Source organism: Protopterus annectens, chromosome 3.part1 (assembly GCF_019279795.1).
Source record: "Protopterus annectens isolate FY-2018-M chromosome 3.part1, PAN1.0, whole genome shotgun sequence".
Taxonomy (NCBI): Eukaryota; Metazoa; Chordata; order Ceratodontiformes; family Protopteridae; genus Protopterus; species Protopterus annectens.
In genome coordinates, this window is record NC_056732.1 from 1782123764 (window position 1) to 1782144466 (window position 20703).

Genomic DNA, 20703 nt, shown 5'->3' on the forward strand with positions numbered 1-20703 from the left:
CCTTTTTTCTCCTCACCAGTAGAATGTCCCTACTCCTACCTCTAACTGTCCTTACTATATCTATCTCCCACCAGTAGAATGTCCCTACTCCTACCCCTAACTGTCCTTTACTATATCTATCTCCTCACCAGTAGAATGTCCCTACTCCTACCCCTAACTGTCCTTTACTATATCTATCTCCTCACCAGTAGAATGTCCCTACTCCTACCCCTAACTGTCCTTTACTATATCTATCTCCTCACCAGTAGAATGTCCCTACTCCTACCCCTAACTGTCCTTTACTATATCTATCTCCTCACCAGTAGAATGTCCCTACTCCTACCCCTAACTGTCCTTTACTATATCTATCTCCTCACCAGTAGAATGTCCCTACTCCTACCCCTAACTGTCCTTTACTATATCTATCTCCTCACCAGTAGAATGTCCCTACTCCTACCCCTAACTGTCCTTTACTATATCTATCTCCTCACCAGTAGAATGTCCCTACTCCTACCCCTAACTGTCCTTTACTATATCTATCTCCTCACCAGTAGAATGTCCCTACTCCTACCCCTAACTGTGCCTTACTATATCTATCTCCTCACCAGTAGAATGTCCCTACTCCTACCCCTAACTGTCCTTTACTATATCTATCTCCTCACCAGTAGAATGTCCCTACTCCTACCCCTAACTGTCCTTTACTATATCTATCTCCTCACCAGTAGAATGTCCCTACTCCTACCCCTAACTTTCCTTACCTATATCTATCTCCTCACCAGTAGAATGTCCCTACTCCTACCCCTAACTGTCCTTTACTATATCTATCTCCTCACCAGTAGAATGTCCCTACTCCTACCCCTAACTGTCCTTTACTATATCTATCTCCTCACCAGTAGAATGTCCCTACTCCTACCCCTAACTTTCCTTACCTATATCTATCTCCTCACCAGTAGAATGTCCCTACTCCTACCCCTAACTGTCCTTTACTATATCTATCTCCTCACCAGTAGAATGTCCCTACTCCTACCCCTAACTGTCCTTTACTATATCTATCTCCTCACCAGTAGAATGTCCCTACTCCTACCCCTAACTGTCCTTTACTATATCTATCTCCTCACCAGTAGAATGTCCCTACTCCTACCCCTAACTGTCCTTTACTATATCAATCTCCTCACCAGTAGAATGTCCCTACTCTTACCCCTAACTGTCCTTTACTATATCTATCTCCTTACCAGTAGAATGTCCCTACTCCTACCCCTAACTGTCCTTTCTATATCAATCTCCTCACCAGTAGAATGGCCCTACTCCTACCCCTAACTGTCCTTTACTATATCAATCTCCTCACCAGTAGAATGTCCCTACTCCTACCCCTAACTGTCCTTTACTATATCAATCTCCTCACCAGTAGAATGTCCCTACTCCTACCCCTAACTGTCCTTTACTATATCTATCTCCTCACCAGTAGAATGTCCCTACTCCTACCCCTAACTGTCCTTTACTATATCTATCTCCTTACCAGTAGAATGTCCCTGCTCCTACCCCTAACTGTCCTTTACTATATCCATCTATCTATTCACCAGTAGAATGTCCCTACTCCTACCCCTAACTGTCCTTTACTAGATCCATCTCCTCACCAGTAGAATGTCCCTACTCCTACCCCTAACTGTCCTTTACTATATCTATCTCCTCACCAGTAGAATGTCCCTACTCCTACCCCTAACTGTCCTTTACTATATCTATCTCCTCACCAGTAGAATGTCCCTACTCCTACCCCTAACTGTCCTTTACTATATCAATCTCCTCACCAGTAGAATGTCCCTACTCCTACCCCTAACTGTCCTTTACTATATCCATCTCCTCACCAGTAGAATGTCCCTACTCCTACCCCTAACTGTCCTTTACTATATCTATCTCCTCACCAGTAGAATGTCCCTACTCCTACCCCTAACTGTCCTTTACTATATCTATCTCCTCACCAGTAGAATGTCCCTACTCCTACCCCTAACTGTCCTTTACTATATCTATCTCCTCACCAGTAGAATGTCCCTACTCCTACCCCTAACTGTCCTTTACTATATCTATCTCCTCACCAGTAGAATGTCCCTACTCCTACCCCTAACTGTCCTTTACTATATCTATCTCCTCACCAGTAGAATGTCCCTACTCCTACCCCTAACTGTCGCTTACTATATCTATCTCCTCACCAGTAGAATGTCCCTACTCCTACCCCTAACTGTCCTTTACTATATCTATCTCCTCACCAGTAGAATGTCCCTACTCCTACCCCTAACTGTCCTTTACTATATCTATCTCCTCACCAGTAGAATGTCCCTACTCCTACCCCTAACTGTCCTTTACTATATCTATCTCCTCACCAGTAGAATGTCCCTACTCCTACCCCTAACTGTCCTTTACTATATCTATCTCCTCACCAGTAGAATGTCCCTACTCCTACCCCTAACTGTCCTTTACTATATCTATCTCCTCACCAGTAGAATGTCCCTACTCCTACCCCTAACTGTCCTTACTATATCTATCTCCTCACCAGCAGAATGTACCTACTCCTGCCCCTAACTGTCCTTTACTATATCTATATCAATCTCCTCACCAGTAGAATGTCCCTACTCCTACCCCTAACTGTCCTTTACTATATCTATCTCCTCACCAGTAGAATGTCCCTACTCCTACCCCTAACTGTCCTTTACTATATCTATCTCCTCACCAGTAGAATGTCCCTACTCCTACCCCTAACTGTCCTTTACTATATCTATCTCCTCACCAGTAGAATGTCCCTACTCCTACCCCTAACTGTCCTTTACTATATCAATCTCCTCACCAGTAGAATGTCCCTACTCCTACCCCTAACTGTCCTTTACTATATCTATCTCCTCACCAGTAGAATGTCCCTACTCCTACCCCTAACTGTCCTTTACTATATCTATCTCCTCACCAGTAGAATGTCCCTACTCCTACCCCTAACTGTCCTTACTATATCTATCTCCTCACCAGTAGAATGTCCCTACTCCTACCCCTAACTGTCCTTTACTATATCAATCTCCTCACCAGTAGAATGTCCCTACTCCTACCCCTAACTGTCCTTTACTATATCTATCTCCTCACCAGTAGAATGTCCCTACTCCTACCCCTAACTGTCCTTTACTATATCTATCTCCTCACCAGTAGAATGTCCCTACTCCTACCCCTAACTGTCCTTTACTATATCTATCTCCTCACCAGTAGAATGTCCCTACTCCTACCCCTAACTGTCCTTTACTATATCAATCTCCTCACCAGTAGAATGTCCCTACTCCTACCCCTAACTGTCCTTTACTATATCTATCTCCTCACCAGTAGAATGTCCCTACTCCTACCCCTAACTGTCCTTTACTATATCTATCTCCTCACCAGTAGAATGTCCCTACTCCTACCCCTAACTGTCCTTTACTATATCTATCTCCTCACCAGTAGAATGTCCCTACTCCTACCCCTAACTGTCCTTTACTATATCAATCTCCTCACCAGTAGAATGTCCCTACTCCTACCCCTAACTGTCCTTTACTATATCTATCTCCTCACCAGTAGAATGTCCCTACTCCTACCCCTAACTGTCCTTTCTATATCTATCTCCTCACCAGTAGAATGTCCCTACTCCTACCCCTAACTGTCCTTTACTATATCTATCTCCTCACCAGTAGAATGTCCCTACTCCTACCCCTAACTGTCCTTTACTATATCTATCTCCTCACCAGTAGAATGTCCCTACTCCTACCCCTAACTGTCCTTTACTATATCTATCTCCTCACCAGTAGAATGTCCCTACTCCTACCCCTAACTGTCCTTTACTATATCTATCTCCTCACCAGTAGAATGTCCCTACTCCTACCCCTAACTGTCCTTTACTATATCTATCTCCTCACCAGTAGAATGTCCCTACTCCTACCCCTAACTGTCCTTACTATATCTATCTCCTCACCAGTAGAATGTCCCTACTCCTACCCCTAACTGTCCTTTACTATATCTATCTCCTCACCAGTAGAATGTCCCTACTCCTACCCCTAACTGTCCTTTTACTATATCTATCTCCTCACCAGTAGAATGTCCCTACTCCTACCCCTAACTGTCCTTTACTATATCTATCTCCTCACCAGTAGAATGTCCCTACTCCTACCCCTAACTGTCCTTTACTATATCTATCTCCTCACCAGTAGAATGTCCCTACTCCTACCCCTAACTGTCCTTTACTATATCTATCTCCTCACCAGTAGAATGTCCCTACTCCTACCCCTAACTGTCCTTTACTATATCTATCTCCTCACCAGTAGAATGTCCCTACTCCTACCCCTAACTGTCCTTTCTATATCTATCTCCTCACCAGTAGAATGTCCCTACTCCTACCCCTAACTGTCCTTTACTATATCTATCTCCTCACCAGTAGAATGTCCCTACTCCTACCCCTAACTGTTGTTTACTATATCTATCTCCTCACCAGTAGAATGTCCCTACTCCTACCCCTAACTGTCCTTTACTATATCTATCTCCTCACCAGTAGAATGTCCCTACTCCTACCCTTAACTGTCCTTTACTATATCTATATCCTCACCAGTAGAATGTCCCTACTCCTACCCCCAAACTGTCCTTTACTATATCTATCTCCTCACCAGTAGAATGTCCCTACTCCTACCCCTAACTGTCCTTTACTATATCTATCTCCTCACCAGTAGAATGTCCCTACTCCTACCCCTAACTGTCCTTTACTATATCTATCTCCTCACCAGTAGAATGTCCCTACTCCTACCCCTAACTGTCCTTACTATATCTATCTCCTCACCAGTAGAATGTCCCTACTCCTACCCCTAACTGTCCTTTACTATATCTATCTCCTCACCAGTAGAATGTCCCTACTCCTACCCCTAACTGTCCTTTCTATATCCATCTCCTCACCAGTAGAATGTCCCTACTCCTACCCCTAACTGTCCTTTACTATATCTATCTCCTCACCAGTAGAATGTCCCTACTCCTACCCCTAACTGTCCTTTACTATATCTATCTCCTCACCAGTAGAATGTCCCTACTCCTACCCCTAACTGTCCTTTTACTATATCTATCTCCTCACCAGTAGAATGTCCCTACTCCTACCCCTAACTGTCCTTTACTATATCAATCTCCTCACCAGTAGAATGTCCCTACTCCTACCCCTAACTGTCCTTTACTATATCTATCTCCTCACCAGTAGAATGTCCCTACTCCTACCCCTAACTGTCCTTTACTATATCTATCTCCTCACCAGTAGAATGTCCCTACTCCTACCCCTAACTGTCCTTTACTATATCTATCTCCTCACCAGTAGAATGTCCCTACTCCTACCCCTAACTGTCCTTTACTATATCTATCTCCTCACCAGTAGAATGTCCCTACTCCTACCCCTAACTGTCCTTTACTATATCTATCTCCTCACCAGTAGAATGTCCCTACTCCTACCCCTAACTGTCCTTTACTATATCTATCTCCTCACCAGTAGAATGTCCCTACTCCTACCCCTAACTGTCCTTTACTATATCTATCTCCTCACCAGTAGAATGTCCCTACTCCTACCCCTAACTGTCCTTACTATATCTATCTCCTCACCAGTAGAATGTCCCTACTCCTACCCCTAACTGTCCTTTACTATATCTATCTCCTCACCAGTAGAATGTCCCTACTCCTACCCCTAACTGTCCTTTACTATATCTATCTCCTCACCAGTAGAATGTCCCTACTCCTACCCCTAACTGTCGCTTACTATATCTATCTCCTCACCAGTAGAATGTCCCTACTCCTACCCCTAACTGTCCTTTACTATATCTATCTCCTCACCAGTAGAATGTCCCTACTCCTACCCCTAACTTTCCTTACCTATATCTATCTCCTCACCAGTAGAATGTCCCTACTCCTACCCCTAACTGTCCTTTACTATATCTATCTCCTCACCAGTAGAATGTCCCTACTCCTACCCCTAACTGTCCTTTACTATATCTATCTCCTCACCAGTAGAATGTCCCTACTCCTACCCCTAACTGTCCTTTACTATATCAATCTCCTCACCAGTAGAATGTCCCTACTCCTACCCCTAACTGTCCTTTACTATATCTATCTCCTCACCAGTAGAATGTCCCTACTCCTACCCCTAACTGTCCTTTACTATATCTATCTCCTCACCAGTAGAATGTCCCTACTCCTACCCCTAACTGTCCTTTACTATATCTATCTCCTCACCAGTAGAATGTCCCTACTCCTACCCCTAACTGTCCTTTACTATATCTATCTCCTCACCAGTAGAATGTCCCTACTCCTACCCCCTAACTGTCCTTTACTATATCTATCTCCTCACCAGTAGAATGTCCCTACTCCTACTCCTAACTGTCCTTTACTATATCTCTTCTCACCAGTAGAATGTCCCTACTCCTACCCCTAACTGTCCTTTACTATATCTATCTCCTCACCAGTAGAATGTCCCTACTCCTACCCCTAACTGTCCTTTACTATATCAATCTCCTCACCAGTAGAATGTCCCTACTCCTACCCCTAACTGTCCTTTACTATATCTATCTCCTCACCAGTAGAATGTCCCTACTCCTACCCCTAACTGTCCTTTCTATATCAATCTCCTCACCAGTAGAATGTCCCTACTCCTACCCTAACTGTCCTTTACTATATCTATCTCCTCACCAGTAGAATGTCCCTACTCCTACCCCTAACTGTCCTTTACTATATCTATCTCCTCACCAGTAGAATGTCCCTACTCCTACCCCTAACTGTCCTTTACTATATCTATCTCCTCACCAGTAGAATGTCCCTACTCCTACCCCTAACTGTCCTTTTACTATATCTATCTCCTCACCAGTAGAATGTCCCTACTCCTACCCCTAACTGTCCTTTACTATATCTATCTCCTCACCAGTAGAATGTCCCTACTCCTACCCCTAACTGTCCTTTACTATATCTATCTCCTCACCAGTAGAATGTCCCTACTCCTACCCCTAACTGTCCTTTACTATATCTATCTCCTCACCAGTAGAATGTCCCTACTCCTACCCCTAACTGTCCTTTACTATATCTATCTCCTCACCAGTAGAATGTCCCTACTCCTACCCCTAACTGTCCTTTACTATATCTATCTCCTCACCAGTAGAATGTCCCTACTCCTACCCCTAACTGTCCTTTACTATATCTATCTCCTCACCAGTAGAATGTCCCTACTCCTACCCCTAACTGTCCTTTACTATATCTATCTCCTCACCAGTAGAATGTCCCTACTCCTACCCCTAACTGTCCTTTACTATATCTATCTCCTCACCAGTAGAATGTCCCTACTCCTACCCCCTAACTGTCCTTTACTATATCTATCTCCTCACCAGTAGAATGTCCCTACTCCTACCCCTAACTGTCCTTTACTATATCTATCTCCTCACCAGTAGAATGTCCCTACTCCTACCCCTAACTGTCCTTTACTATATCTATCTCCTCACCAGTAGAATGTCCCTACTCCTACCCCTAACTGTCCTTTACTATATCTATCTATCTCCTCACCAGTAGAATGTCCCTACTCCTACCCCTAACTGTCCTTTACTATATCTATCTCCTCACCAGTAGAATGTCCCTACTCCTGCCCCTAACTGTCCTTTACTATATCTATCTCCTCACCAGTAGAATGTCCCTACTCCTACCCCTAACTGTCCTTTACTATATCTATCTCCTCACCAGTAGAATGTCCCTACTCCTACTCCTAACTGTCCTTTACTATATCTATCTCCTCACCAGTAGAATGTCCCTACTCCTGCCCCTAACTGTCCTTTACTATATCTATCTCCTCACCAGTAGAATGTCCCTACTCCTACCCCTAACTGTCCTTTACTATATCTATCTCCTCACCAGTAGAATGGTCCAATGACGACCGTTGCACTCTTATCTTTCCTTCACTGCTACCCAATCACTCCTTACTAGCTTTCTCTCTCTCTACGTTAAATTCAATCTCTCCTGGACTACCTGTCTTATACACGTAGCTAGCCAACAATGCATATAATCTGTAATCAGTGTTATCATTGTATACTTGTTTTACATTTTTAGGTATTTTTTTGTGTATTAGCAAATGTTTTTATTCTTGTAAATTGTATATATTTTGTAACTTTGGAGCTCTTCTCCCCTGGGTCTCCACTGAAAAAGAGCCTCGGCCCAGATGGACCAACTCAGTGAACAAATGTCAAACAAATAAATAAATAAATAAACAATAAAAAAAAGTTCACAAAAAACTTGGTGCGTTATATAGAAACACCCAATTCCTCACCAAAACAGCTAAAATCTGTATTGCCAGTTCTCAACTAATCTCCACCCTGCTCTATGCATCTCCCATAATAACAAACCTTAGGTAGTTAGACCTAAGGAAACTTGAGGCATGCTATAATAAAACTGCAAAATTTGCCACTGGAGCATCCTACCGCAGCCAGCACTGTGTCTCCCTTAGAGAACTAGGCTGGCTCGAACTCCCACAACTTCTACACCCGAATCAACTCTCCTTTGCTCACAAACTTGTAAAACACCCCCCAATATCCCATCACTTCAAACAGTCCTCCAACCTTACCACTCCTCCAGACCCTTACGATCCAGCATTAAAAATCTTCTCCAAATCACCAAAGCCAAAAACATAGCTTGAGGAGCTCTGTTTTCCTGCACCATATCCAAACTTTGGGAAAACCTCCCCCTGCCATAACTACCCTACCTCCTGCAGTCATTTCAAAACTGCTCTTAAATTACACCTAAATATTTACTGGCTCTGCCCTTGCTCAAACCCCGACTAAGACCTTCATCTTCATCCCCTCCAGCTCTCTCTAATTCCCTATGTGGATTATTCAACTGTTACCTCTATAAAGCTGAGCACAATGTTAATAATTCTAGTTTACTATGCTTAAGCTAGTAATGTAGCCTATTATTACTGTGTTAACATCGGATTGTTTTTATAGTCTAACTTTTAATTATTGTATAACTTTTTTACTAATTTCTCACCTACTGTATGTCATCACCTTTGTTATTGTATTGAAATGCATTTCATATACACTTTGGAGCTTTTCTCCCTGGGCCTCCACTGAAAACGGACCAGTGTCCAGTCAGACTTTCCCAGTAAACAAATGTAAATAAATAAATAAATCAGTTGTTTCCCACTCCACTAGTTTCTCCTTAATTTATGGATACATTGCTCATCCTGCTGTGGTGTTATCAGAGTTAGACTTACTACACTAACTCCTTCACTTCGCAGGTGCTCCACAACCTCACTTTCTATTTATTTAACTTCTCCATTATTAACCCTGTTTTCTACTTTTCCCTTGTTTTCTTATTTTTTGCATTATAAAATGTTCCATATTCAGATGCCTTTGCCTGTACTCCTCTTCAAATATCTTTGTTGTTGCTCTTTTTGTATTGACTAGTTTTTCTTTTCTTCATCTTCTTCTTCTTCTTCTTCTTTCGGCTTTTCCTGGTTAGGGGTCGCCACAGTGGATCATGTGTCTGCTCATGATTGGCAGTGGAGTTTTACAGTGTCAAGTTGCCAGCCCAGCACCCAACCTTCCACAGAAGGCACACACATGCACGCACTCACGCCTAAAGCCAATCCAATCCACCTACAGTATGTCTTTGGGATGTGGGAGGAAACTGGAGCACCCAGAGAAACCCACGCGACCACAGGGAGGACATGCAGGCTCCGCACAGTCTCCTTTGCATAAATATTGCACCATATTAAATCTCTTTTTCTTCCCCATATCCATATTTCTTCTTCAGACGTCTCCTGCTCCTCCTGTTTCTCCTTACTTGGAGGACTTATTGCTCCATCATGCTGTGATGTAACCTGAGTTAGACTTTCTACACTAAATCTTTCACTTTGCAGGTATTTCATAGCTTCTATTCCTAAGACAATCCTCCATCTGCCCCCTCATGCTGTTTTTGCTTCATTGTCCTCCTCTTCCTTTTTACCTCTTAGCTCTAGCTTGCCTTTTAGTTCCTCACTTGAACCTCGCATCCTTACTATGAAGGCATACTCTTTACACTACTATTAAAACACACATCTCTCACCTTCCTCACACAAACCTGATGTGTAGCAACAGAAAATGATACTATGTATCCTTACTCCTTGTTCAATTGATACAATAATGTTTTGGTCATGTTGCTGCCTTTCTTACTTTTATTGAATATAATCCCTAAGCTTTTTAATTGCTTATGCTTTTTAATTATTTATGTTTTTGTTAACTTGCAAATAGTTTATGTTTAAACTTTATGTAAATGTATGTGGAGCTTTTCTCCCCGGGCCTTTGCTGAAAAAGGGCTATTCAGCTCAGTAAGGCTATCCCAGTCAACAAATGTAAAATAAAATAAATAAATATTTTACTAATCTTCTGTAAATGGTCCCTCTTTACGATCTTATTTTTTGTACTGTGAAATTTTCCATATCTGGATGCATTTGTCTGTATTTTTCTTCAAATATGTTTGTGGCTAATTTCTATTTATTAATTTGATTTTCTCCTTTGCATAAATATTGCAACCACATCAGATCTCTCTTTCTTTCCCATGTACATATTTCTGTTTTATACCTTTCAAAAATCTCAAGATTTTGTTCTTTATATTTGTGCAGTTCCTCAGTCACTTCTTTTTCCAAACATCCCACGGTTTCTTGGTTTATAAAATGTTTTTCATAAATCTTTTGTATTAATGAACACAATTTTTTTTATTTGAAGCTTCTGACACTTTTTATTGTGCACGTATTTTTCTTTCCTCTAATTTTTCTCTTTTGTATATTCTCTGTCTAGAAATCCTGGCTTCTTCCATGGTAGTGACAATACATAACTTCTTTCTTATCCTGAATAAGTCCACTCTATCATCTTTATGGCTCTTTTTTGGCCAATTATTTTTTGTGATTTTTGTAGACTACTACTTTTGTCTACAACTGGGGGGCATGATACAATCTTACTTCTGTGCTGACATTGGGTATGGACCTTCTGTCCCATCAATTACCTCAGCTATGACTGTGAGTCTGATATGTGACATGTTCTTGTTTATATCAGTCTATCAACAAGCAGTTGTGGAAAAAAGGAAGTAAGGTAGATAAAGCCTGTGTCAACTACTCACTCAGCCACAGTTAAATATTAGCTGTACCCCAAACTAAAATTTGGCCCTTGACTGTGATGGTTATGTGGAAATCCAAGACAGATCAGCTGGTCTAGAATTGTTTTTTCTAAGTAATTTTTGACATTGTGTTTCCATGATGTAGATAGTTTTCAAGTCAAAATACTAAAATAGTTTATGGTAGCTAGTTGATGTATTAGAAGACATTGTTATATTTATTTTTATGATAACTATCTCAGAGTTTAAAGTCATTATTTCTCATGGACCATAACTAACTGAAATGTGATTTATGTTGTGTTTCCTGCTAGACCTGAGGGAGTAGAACATTATTAAGGAATAATTCAGCAAAGACATTTTCATTTGTATTGCAAAATGTACTTCTGGTGTACTAAAATGTACTATTTGTGGCATTTATTAACTTTGGCCTTTCCATCCCGGCAAAACCTGTAACATGAACTGCTTTCTTTTTACAGGCCTGTCTCATCTGACCTTGGACCCTAACACAGCAGATCATGGGTTCACTTTGTCTGAGAATCTTACCAGTGTGAAGAGTAGTGTGAGCAAATATATGTTATTCAATTTTATTCTACCATTCTCCAGCTTTGATAATGTTCGCTGTGTGCTGGCATCAGAGGGTTTCACATCAGGACGCTATTACTGGGAGGTGGAGTGGGAATCCTGGAAAGGCTGTCAGTTAGGTGTCACCAAAGAGTCCAGCAACAGGAAGCGGACAGCTACAGTGAGACCAAAGGATGGATACTGGGTAATATGTCTGTATAAAGAGAGATGTTATCCTCGGGATATGTCAAACCTGTGGCTCAGACTAGGTGTGAAACCACAAAAGACTGGAGTGTACCTGGACTACGAGGGAGGTCAGGTGTCATTTTACAATGCAGATAACATGTCCCACATCTACACCTTTACTGATACTTTCACAGAGAGACTTTACCCTTGTTTTTTTCCTTATATTTTTTCAGAACCACTAAAACTATTTCACCTAAAACTGTAATGATGATTTGCACACACCAATATTTATTGGCAAGGAAATTATTGATGTAACCAAATGTGTACAAAATGCATTTTAGTCACCATATAACAAATAAAAACATACCTGTTTCAGAACTGCTGTAATGGTGCCATATACACAGTAGATGAATATTTCAAAGTGAGAGATATTAGTGGATAATTAAACAGTTGCATAAGTTTAATTCATTGTACTGTACTCCCAATACACAAGTGTTATTTACTCCTTGGGGGAGGAGGGGTACTGAAGCAACCTTTTTACATGACTCTTAATAGAAAACTGCATTCCCTCCAAGTAAGCATCTGAACATTGTACATATTACTGCATATGGAAATTATTGCTGCCAAAAAGTCATATGGTCAAAGTCAAGGCACTTACTTAAGTCATACATATGCAGTGTCTGCTTGTGGAGCCATTTGTTTGTGAAAGGCATCATGGTACTTAAGAAAGGAAGTGCACGAGACAAAGATGGCCGCCTTTCTGTAGACACTGTACATCTACAGCTCTCCAGTTACTCGCAAGAATAAGTAACCCTGAGGATATACTACAAGTCTTTTTGCATTAATTACCGGATATAACTATTCTACTACAACCAAACTACGACTGAGAATCAAAAGAATGAAGGAAAAACTAATTAATTTCACAGGATTAAAGCTGATTGTCTGCCTGACTCTGAATAGAGCTATAAACAAAGGATCTATCTGATTTCTGTTTCAAGATGTCAAAACTGGACAAAAATATGGACACAACAACAACTAAAACTAAATTATCAATGCTGATGTCACCAGAGAAAGACTCTACATTTAAAAGACAGAAAACTGTAAAACCACAAGATCTTTTAAAACAGGAGGAACAAACCAACCGGATCAGCTAGCTAACATGGAGGACATTAAAACAGCACTGTTACCCATACAAGAATCTTTAAATGCACTTTCAAACCAGATACTTGCTTTTAATGCCACATGCAGTCAAATTCTCGACAGAATAGATAAATCTGAGGCTAGAATATCTGATAATGAGGACAGAATAACATTTCTTACAAAAAAAACAGATATTCATGACCTGGACATTCAAACTATGCAGACCAAGATCCTGGATTTAGAGGCAAGATCCAGAAGAAACAACATAATTATTAGAGGAATCCCGGAAAATATTCAATATAATGATCTAATGCCTGCCATTACACAGATACTGGAAATATTGTTCGAGGACTCGGTATGGCTAAGCAAATAGTCATAGAAAGAGCACACAGAGCTCTCAGGGAAGCACAAGCATCAAATATTCCTAGACCGGTTTATGCCAAAATTCTGAATTACCAGGATGTAAATAAAATAATTCTAACTATGAAAAGAAAGGAGGTTTTGTAATGTGGCAAAATAACAGAGTTTCTATGGGTCAAGATCTACCACTGCAAATCAGACAAGCCAGACAAGCATTAGCCCCTTACTGCAAATTTCTTATTGATAAAAATATAAAATTCCAGATGAAGTATCCAAGTACATTAATCTTTACATTTGATGGAGCCAAATATTCTGTTTCTACAAAAAAGGAAGCAAAACTCACCTTTTTGAAGACTTTTAAATCCCTTCCAACTTCAGAAGCTTAACTGGAACATTCAGTCTGTGTACAGCAATACAGATTCTGGGATTCCATGTCTACTGTACCTCAAGGCTTCAAAATCCTTTGTTTGCTTCTTTTTTCTCACCAGGCCCCCTGTTTAATCATTAACCAGTATTTTCTTACAGGTCCAGCTTAAATCCAAAGATTTCATGAACTCCTGCAGCCTTGATGAACTGTGTGTGTCTGTGAGTCAACAGGAAGTCCTAGAAATGCTCCAGAGGGTCAGCTTTTGTTGTGGCACTGTCCACATAATGGGTCCCCCTTCGAGAACTCAAAATCAAGATTTTTATACCAGGAAGTAGCCAGAGCTCTGTGGAGCCAGGGGAAGCTTTTAGAATGGCAAAACGAGGCTCCTGGACTATTTTAGAGAAGTTTGACTTTTATTTTGTATAAAGAAATGTCAGCTTATTCAGGTAAGGATTTAAACTGGGCTGTAACATATGGTTAAATAGAGTAATTTAACTACAATGTTAGAAACAATATAAAGTTACTACAGTTATTCTATTTTGGATCTAGATAGTGTGCCTGAAGATAGAAATGCAGTTATAATTATATACTATTGATATTTTTGCTTTTCTGCCTTTGAAATGACTGTTATATTGTTTATGTTACTACAAAAAAAAAAAAAAAAAAAAAAAAAAACCTTTCTCCTTATTAATGCTATGATAATCTATATGTGTTAACATGTATAATTCACTCTCCTATTCCTAAGGGAATGGAAGGATATATATTTTATGTGGTTCTAGAGATTCTGTGCATTATGTTAGCTATATATTTCTTACAGTATTAATACATTAATGGTGAAAAAAAAATGTTACTGATGTTTTTATCAATGCTGCTGTTAACATGTTATACTTACCTAGGCAAAGTTAGATAAGACAGTTAGTTATTCTAGGATAATATAACCAATTTTTTAATTAATAATGTATGTAAATCATTACAGGGTAGAATAAGAAATTGGTATGTAAGACATAACAGTGTGTTAACTAACTAATATGTTCAAGAGCTGTAGATAGGTACTAGTGTTTAATGGGGAATGTGTAGGTTAGTTTTTGTAGGGTTAGTTGTAGTTATCATAGGTTTTGTATATCTTGTTAGGGTGTTATTATATAATAGTCATTTAGGATTGATGTATACCAATAGAAGTCTAAACAGTGTTAAAACCTATGTTTGTCCTGGTCCAGGAGAATAGTGGATAGGCACTGGTTAGGGATGGGGCATTTAGTTTGCTTCCAGATATTTCAAAATCTGATATTATACCGAATCTAGTATCGTTTTCAAATTCAACATATACACTAACATTTTAAAAGTATTTTTATGTGGATAATAGACTCATGGAATGTTAAAGGTTTCCAGAATCTGAAAAAAAGGAAACTATTTTTCATTTACTTCTTCAGTCAAAAGCACCATTTATTTTGTTACAAGAAACCCACTTGGCTAATGATCAATGGACTGCCATTAAAAATAAAAATGGATCAGGAGGTAATAGCTTCGAAGGGACAACTAATAGTGCAGGTGTAGCAATAATCATCAAAACTCAGTTCCAAGAGAGAATTTTAGATTTTAAAATGGATAAAGAAGGAAGATGGTGTTATGTAATTTTTATAACAAAATTTTACGATAAACCGGTGATTCTTCTTAATATATATGCCCCATGTACCAATCAGCAAACCTTCATAACATCACTTTACTTTATTTTAAACCAATATAACAATTATTATATAATAATAGGAGGTGACTGGAATACATACCAAGACCCTAAACTAGATAAAACAAGTCCCCATAGATCTTATAATAATCAGGCAGTGATAGCACTGCAGGAACTTAAAGCAGATTTTAAACTTTATGATCCATTTAAATATAATAAGGACCAAATGAATCCAAATAACTTCACATTTTATTCGAGCTGTCATAAAATGTGGTCCAGGATCGATTTCTTTTAATATCAGATACACTAATGTGTTTTGATCCCTATATATACATACAAGCTCGTTATTTGTCGGATCACTCCAGGATCACATTAACCTTTAAGAAAGATACTTGTCATAAATTGCATGCTAGGGGTTATAATTGGACATTAAATCCATATCTATTGCATAAAGAGGATGTATTAAAAGAAGCTCAGGAGTTTTTTAATCAATTATTAAATAATCTCTTAGAAAACCGACATCCATCAGACATAGAATGGGCAACTATCAAAGCGCAAATTAGAGGAATGTTTATCCAAAAGCTACTTTCTACAAGAAATTACAAGTGAAAGATATGCATGACTTGGAATCAAAAATTAAATTATTAGATCAGGAATTAATTAGAAATTATAGTAAACAAACCGAACGGAATTATTAAATTGTCAGAAGAAACTTTTTATTACAAAACAGTAAATTATCATTCCATGAACAGAAAATACTGGTAAAATACGCTAATCACATACAGACCCGTCAAAAGCACTAGCACGTATTATTAATCAATCAAGTCACCTTCCCAAATCCCTGAAATATACTTCAACAATAAAACATACACCAATACGGAAGATATCATAAAGGTTTTGAACTAATATTTTCAGAACTATATGGTGAACAACAGGATGTAAATCCAAATAAGAATAATAATGATTTTCTTCAGAAAATTATATTTCCAAAGATTAATGATGAGCTTCATATGAACCTGATTAAACCTATTTCTTCAGAGGAAATAACTGATGTTATCAAGAAATTGAAGCCATACAAAGCTCCGGGACCGGATGGTTTGACTACAGAATTTTATAAAACGTTTAGTGATATTCTGGGGAAAATACTGTCAGTGGTCTTTAACTATATTATTAACAATAAAATTACTGACCCACACTTTAATGCATCGAAAACTATTCTCATACCAAAAGAAAATACTGATCGACAAAACCCGGATAATTATAGACCCATCTCACTTTTAAACATAGATATGAAAATTATGACATCAATTTTGGCTAACAGGTTGAAAATGGTAATTAACCCTATAATATCTGATGAACAAGCCGGTTTTATAAATAGCAGACAAACTATAGATAATACATTAACACTGCATACAATGATTTCTCATGCCACCCATAAAACCATAATCTTTACGCACTTATAATTGATGCACAAAAAGCATTTGACAGAGTGAACTTAGAATATTTATTTGACATTTTAACATGTTTTAACATACCGCAAGAATTCACTTCAACTTTAAAAAATTATATACCAATCCTTATACAAATCTAGTCATAAACAGGGATCTTTCAAAAGAATTCAAATTAAAAATGCTACACGTCAAGGATGTCCTTTATCTCCCTTGTTATTCAATTTGTATTTGGAACCTCTATTTTTGCACATTAAACAAAATATCTATCATAATGCTCCAAGGATCTATGGTACGAAGATCACAATGGCTGCTTTTGCAGATGATTTGAGTATTTATTGCACAACACCTGTTTCGATACTAATAAAATATTAAAGGCAGTAGAAGAATTTGCGAAAATTTCCAATTATAAATTAAATTTAAAAAAACTAAGATATTCCCATTAAAGACACCTACACCTTTTCACTATTACCATTAGTAGGGCAGGTAAAATCAGAAGAAAAATAAAATACTTAGGAGTGGTTTTCTCAACAGACAACAGAGATTTTTATCTCAATAATGTTAAGGTTATTTGGGAGCAGATAGTATCTGACTTGAAAAGATGGGATAATCTGAAATTACCAATAATGGCGAAGACTTCAATTATTAAAATGAATATACTTCCTAGATTACTATATATTTTAGAGCGTCACAAGTTCAAATCTCCAAAAATTCTTCAAACAGCTTCATACAGAACTAGCTAGATTTCTATGGGAACCTAGAAAAGTTAGGATATCGTATGATAAATTGATGGCTCCAAAAATAGGGAGGGTTGGATCTACCTAATTTCAAACATATTATTTAATAATAAACACCAATAGACTTTTAAGAATAATTAACTTTGATGGGTGTAACTCGAAATGGGTTCCCAAATGGCTGGTTCTTAATCATAAACATGTCAAGGAATTGGATATTAACTGCAAGGCATTACCTTTTTTAAACAAAAATACTCTTAAAGTGTACTTCGTGTTGGAACATATCAAAACATATATAGTTTCAGTACAAAATCTTTTTAACTCATTAAATCTTTTGCAAAGTATGATAATTCTTCAACCATTTCACAAAATCCAAATCTGAAAATTAGTAACCAGCTGATAGACCTTAAGAAATTCCCACTTATAATTAATTTAACCCTACTTGATTTATATCCTTTTTTAGGTATCGATTCACAATATTTTAGAAGAGTTGAATCTCCCAAATCGTATCTAATTATAATAAGACAATTAAAAGACCTATCAATAAGTTACCTTAGTAAAGGGAATGACATAATTAAAGAAGAAGATTTAAACATGTGTCTGAACTTATGGCAAACCCTTACACAGGAATGTAAATATATAACTGCAGCATATGGTTTGATTAAAGAAATAAAATATAATAATCAAATATTAATTTCCAAATACTGGAGAGAGAAATTGTTGACAATTGAAGAAAGTAAAATACTAAAAGCAATTCACTTAACCATAAAATCTGTGTCCCTTCAGAAGCTATTATTTACCCAATTGATGATATTTAATAACGCGTATTATCACGCGTCTCACTCTACACAAATTTAACTCAAAGAACTCACCAAAATGCCCATATTGTATAGATCAAACAGCCGACCTCCTACATATGTTTTGGAGTTGTAAATGTATTTTCAAACTCTGGAATTCCTTGAAACTTCAACTACAAAAATGGGATATCAACATTCCACACTCTCCTGGGAATTTACGATTTTACATATTCCACCACCCAACTTGGAAAGAACCCAAAGAATTATACTAGTCAATATTTTTTGTTGATGAAGTTATATATAGCTTCCAATTGGTTGAACCCTTTACAGACATCATGGCAAAATTTCAAGATAGTAGCCACCAAACATATTCTAGCACATAAATTTCTAATTAGTGATCATAAGAAAAATGTAAACAATACAAAAATATGGGAACAAATCTTTAACATTGTATTAGCTTAAAGTTCCATTCCACTATTCTCTGGGAAAAACTGAATAACTGTTGAATTTTATTGAGATAAGTCTTATATGGTTACTAGTTCTTTTTTCTTCATTATTTTTTTTTTTAGAAGTGTATAGGTATGTATAATGATTCTATGTAACTGTTGGAAGCATTCATGTACATATTGTAAGTAGTTGGTAGTACTGTATTAGTTGTTTGGAAAAAATAAAATAAAGAATTATTATTGAAAAAAAAAGAAAGGAAGTGAAGACTGATTACCAGGACACATGCAGTCACAAATTTCTACTCAGCACTCCTTGGCACCTTTGGAAAGTTGAAACTGCATTACTTCACCTAGATATCAGTTAGTATTTGCTCTGAATTTTCTCCAACATTCTAGACTTTTAAATTTGATGAAAAAGCTACAAATCCCTGCTTAATGAATTATTTACTAAATGTTATTGTTGAAACCTCAAAAATTTTAGGCAGGCATAAACAAACTGCTCCACCCTGGCCAAACCTCCACCCCCACCCCCCTCAACCTGTGACCTTAAAACTCCAGACGGAACTGCTAACATCATCAACAACTTTTTTACCAAAACCATCCAGTCACTAGCTTGCCAACTACCCCCCACCAGCTCCTTTCAAAACTCCTTCACAACCACTACCCCACTCCCTTTCACCTTCCAACCTGTATCTACATCCACCATCCGATCTCTAATTAACAAACTAAAGCCCACTACCCTGGCAGCTGATCTCCTCCCACCAGAATACCTACAAAAAGGGGCAGATGCCATTGCATACCCTGTCTCGATCATAATAAACCGCACCTTGACTGAAGCCACTATCCCCTCTCTCTGGAAGGTTTCCAGTATCATTCCCCTTCATAAAGGAGGGAATTCTTTAGATGTCTCAAACTTCTGACCAATAGCCATACTATCACCACTGGCCAAAAGTATGGAAAAGTGCGTCTATAACCAATTAATGCACTATCTCACCCAAAATAAACTACTGGCCAGCTCTCGGCATGGTTTTAGGCCACACCACAGCACCACATCAGCCCTCTATCCTTTTCTAACTTTATCAACACCAATCGAAACAATATCAAACTTACCTCAGCTCTCTTCCTAGATCTCTCTAAGGCCTTTGATATGATCAATCACCAACTGCTTCTCCGCACCCGGAAGGAACTGTCAATGAATAGTAGCTCTATTAAATGGTTCCAATCTTACCTGTCTTATAGACAACAAGCAGTTTTATGGCAGAATACCCTATCCACACATCTACCCATTACTTTAGGAGTCTCCCAAGGCTCCATAGTAGGACCACTACTCTTCTCAGTCTTTATCAATGACCTACCCAACATCACTCCCAAGGCCACCTGCATCCAATATGTGGATGACTCTACTTTAATATGTACCACCTCATCCTCAACTGAGCTTATGACTCTAACCCATAATACTTTCAATGATGTAGAAAAATGGTTTGCAAACCGTCAGCTTCTATTAAACCCCAACAAAACTAAACTGCTCATCTTTTCCCCACCTGCAAATCCTCCTCACCATTCTTTGCTATAAGTTCCAACAATGGCACAATTATATCTCCAGATACTCACATAAAACTCTTGAGCGTCACAGTCGATAACGCCCTAAAATATGATATCCATGTCAATCAAGCCATCAAATCTGTCAACAAAAAACTGGGCTCCCTATACAGGATCAAACCCTTCCTCACTCCGTTTGCAAGAACCACTATCGCTCGGTCCCACCTACTATCTACCCTCCTCTATGACTCCCCCCTCTTCACTAACCTGAACCAAGCCACCCTTACCAAACTTGCTAGTTGTTACAACAATATTACTAGATTTGC

At 38.5% G+C, this 20703-nt stretch overlaps 1 protein-coding gene across 1 annotated transcript in view; it reads left to right on the plus strand.

The window, feature by feature from the left end:
* LOC122798667 (zinc-binding protein A33-like) overlaps positions 1-12240 on the plus strand; it is a 146825-nt gene extending 134585 nt beyond the window's left edge. Inside the window, exon 4 of the mRNA XM_044067754.1 lies at positions 11595-12240. Within this exon, the coding sequence (XP_043923689.1) occupies positions 11595-12130 (536 nt within the window). The 3' untranslated portion in view covers positions 12131-12240. The remainder of the gene's footprint in view (positions 1-11594) is intronic.
* Positions 12241-20703: the final 8463 nt, after the last annotated feature.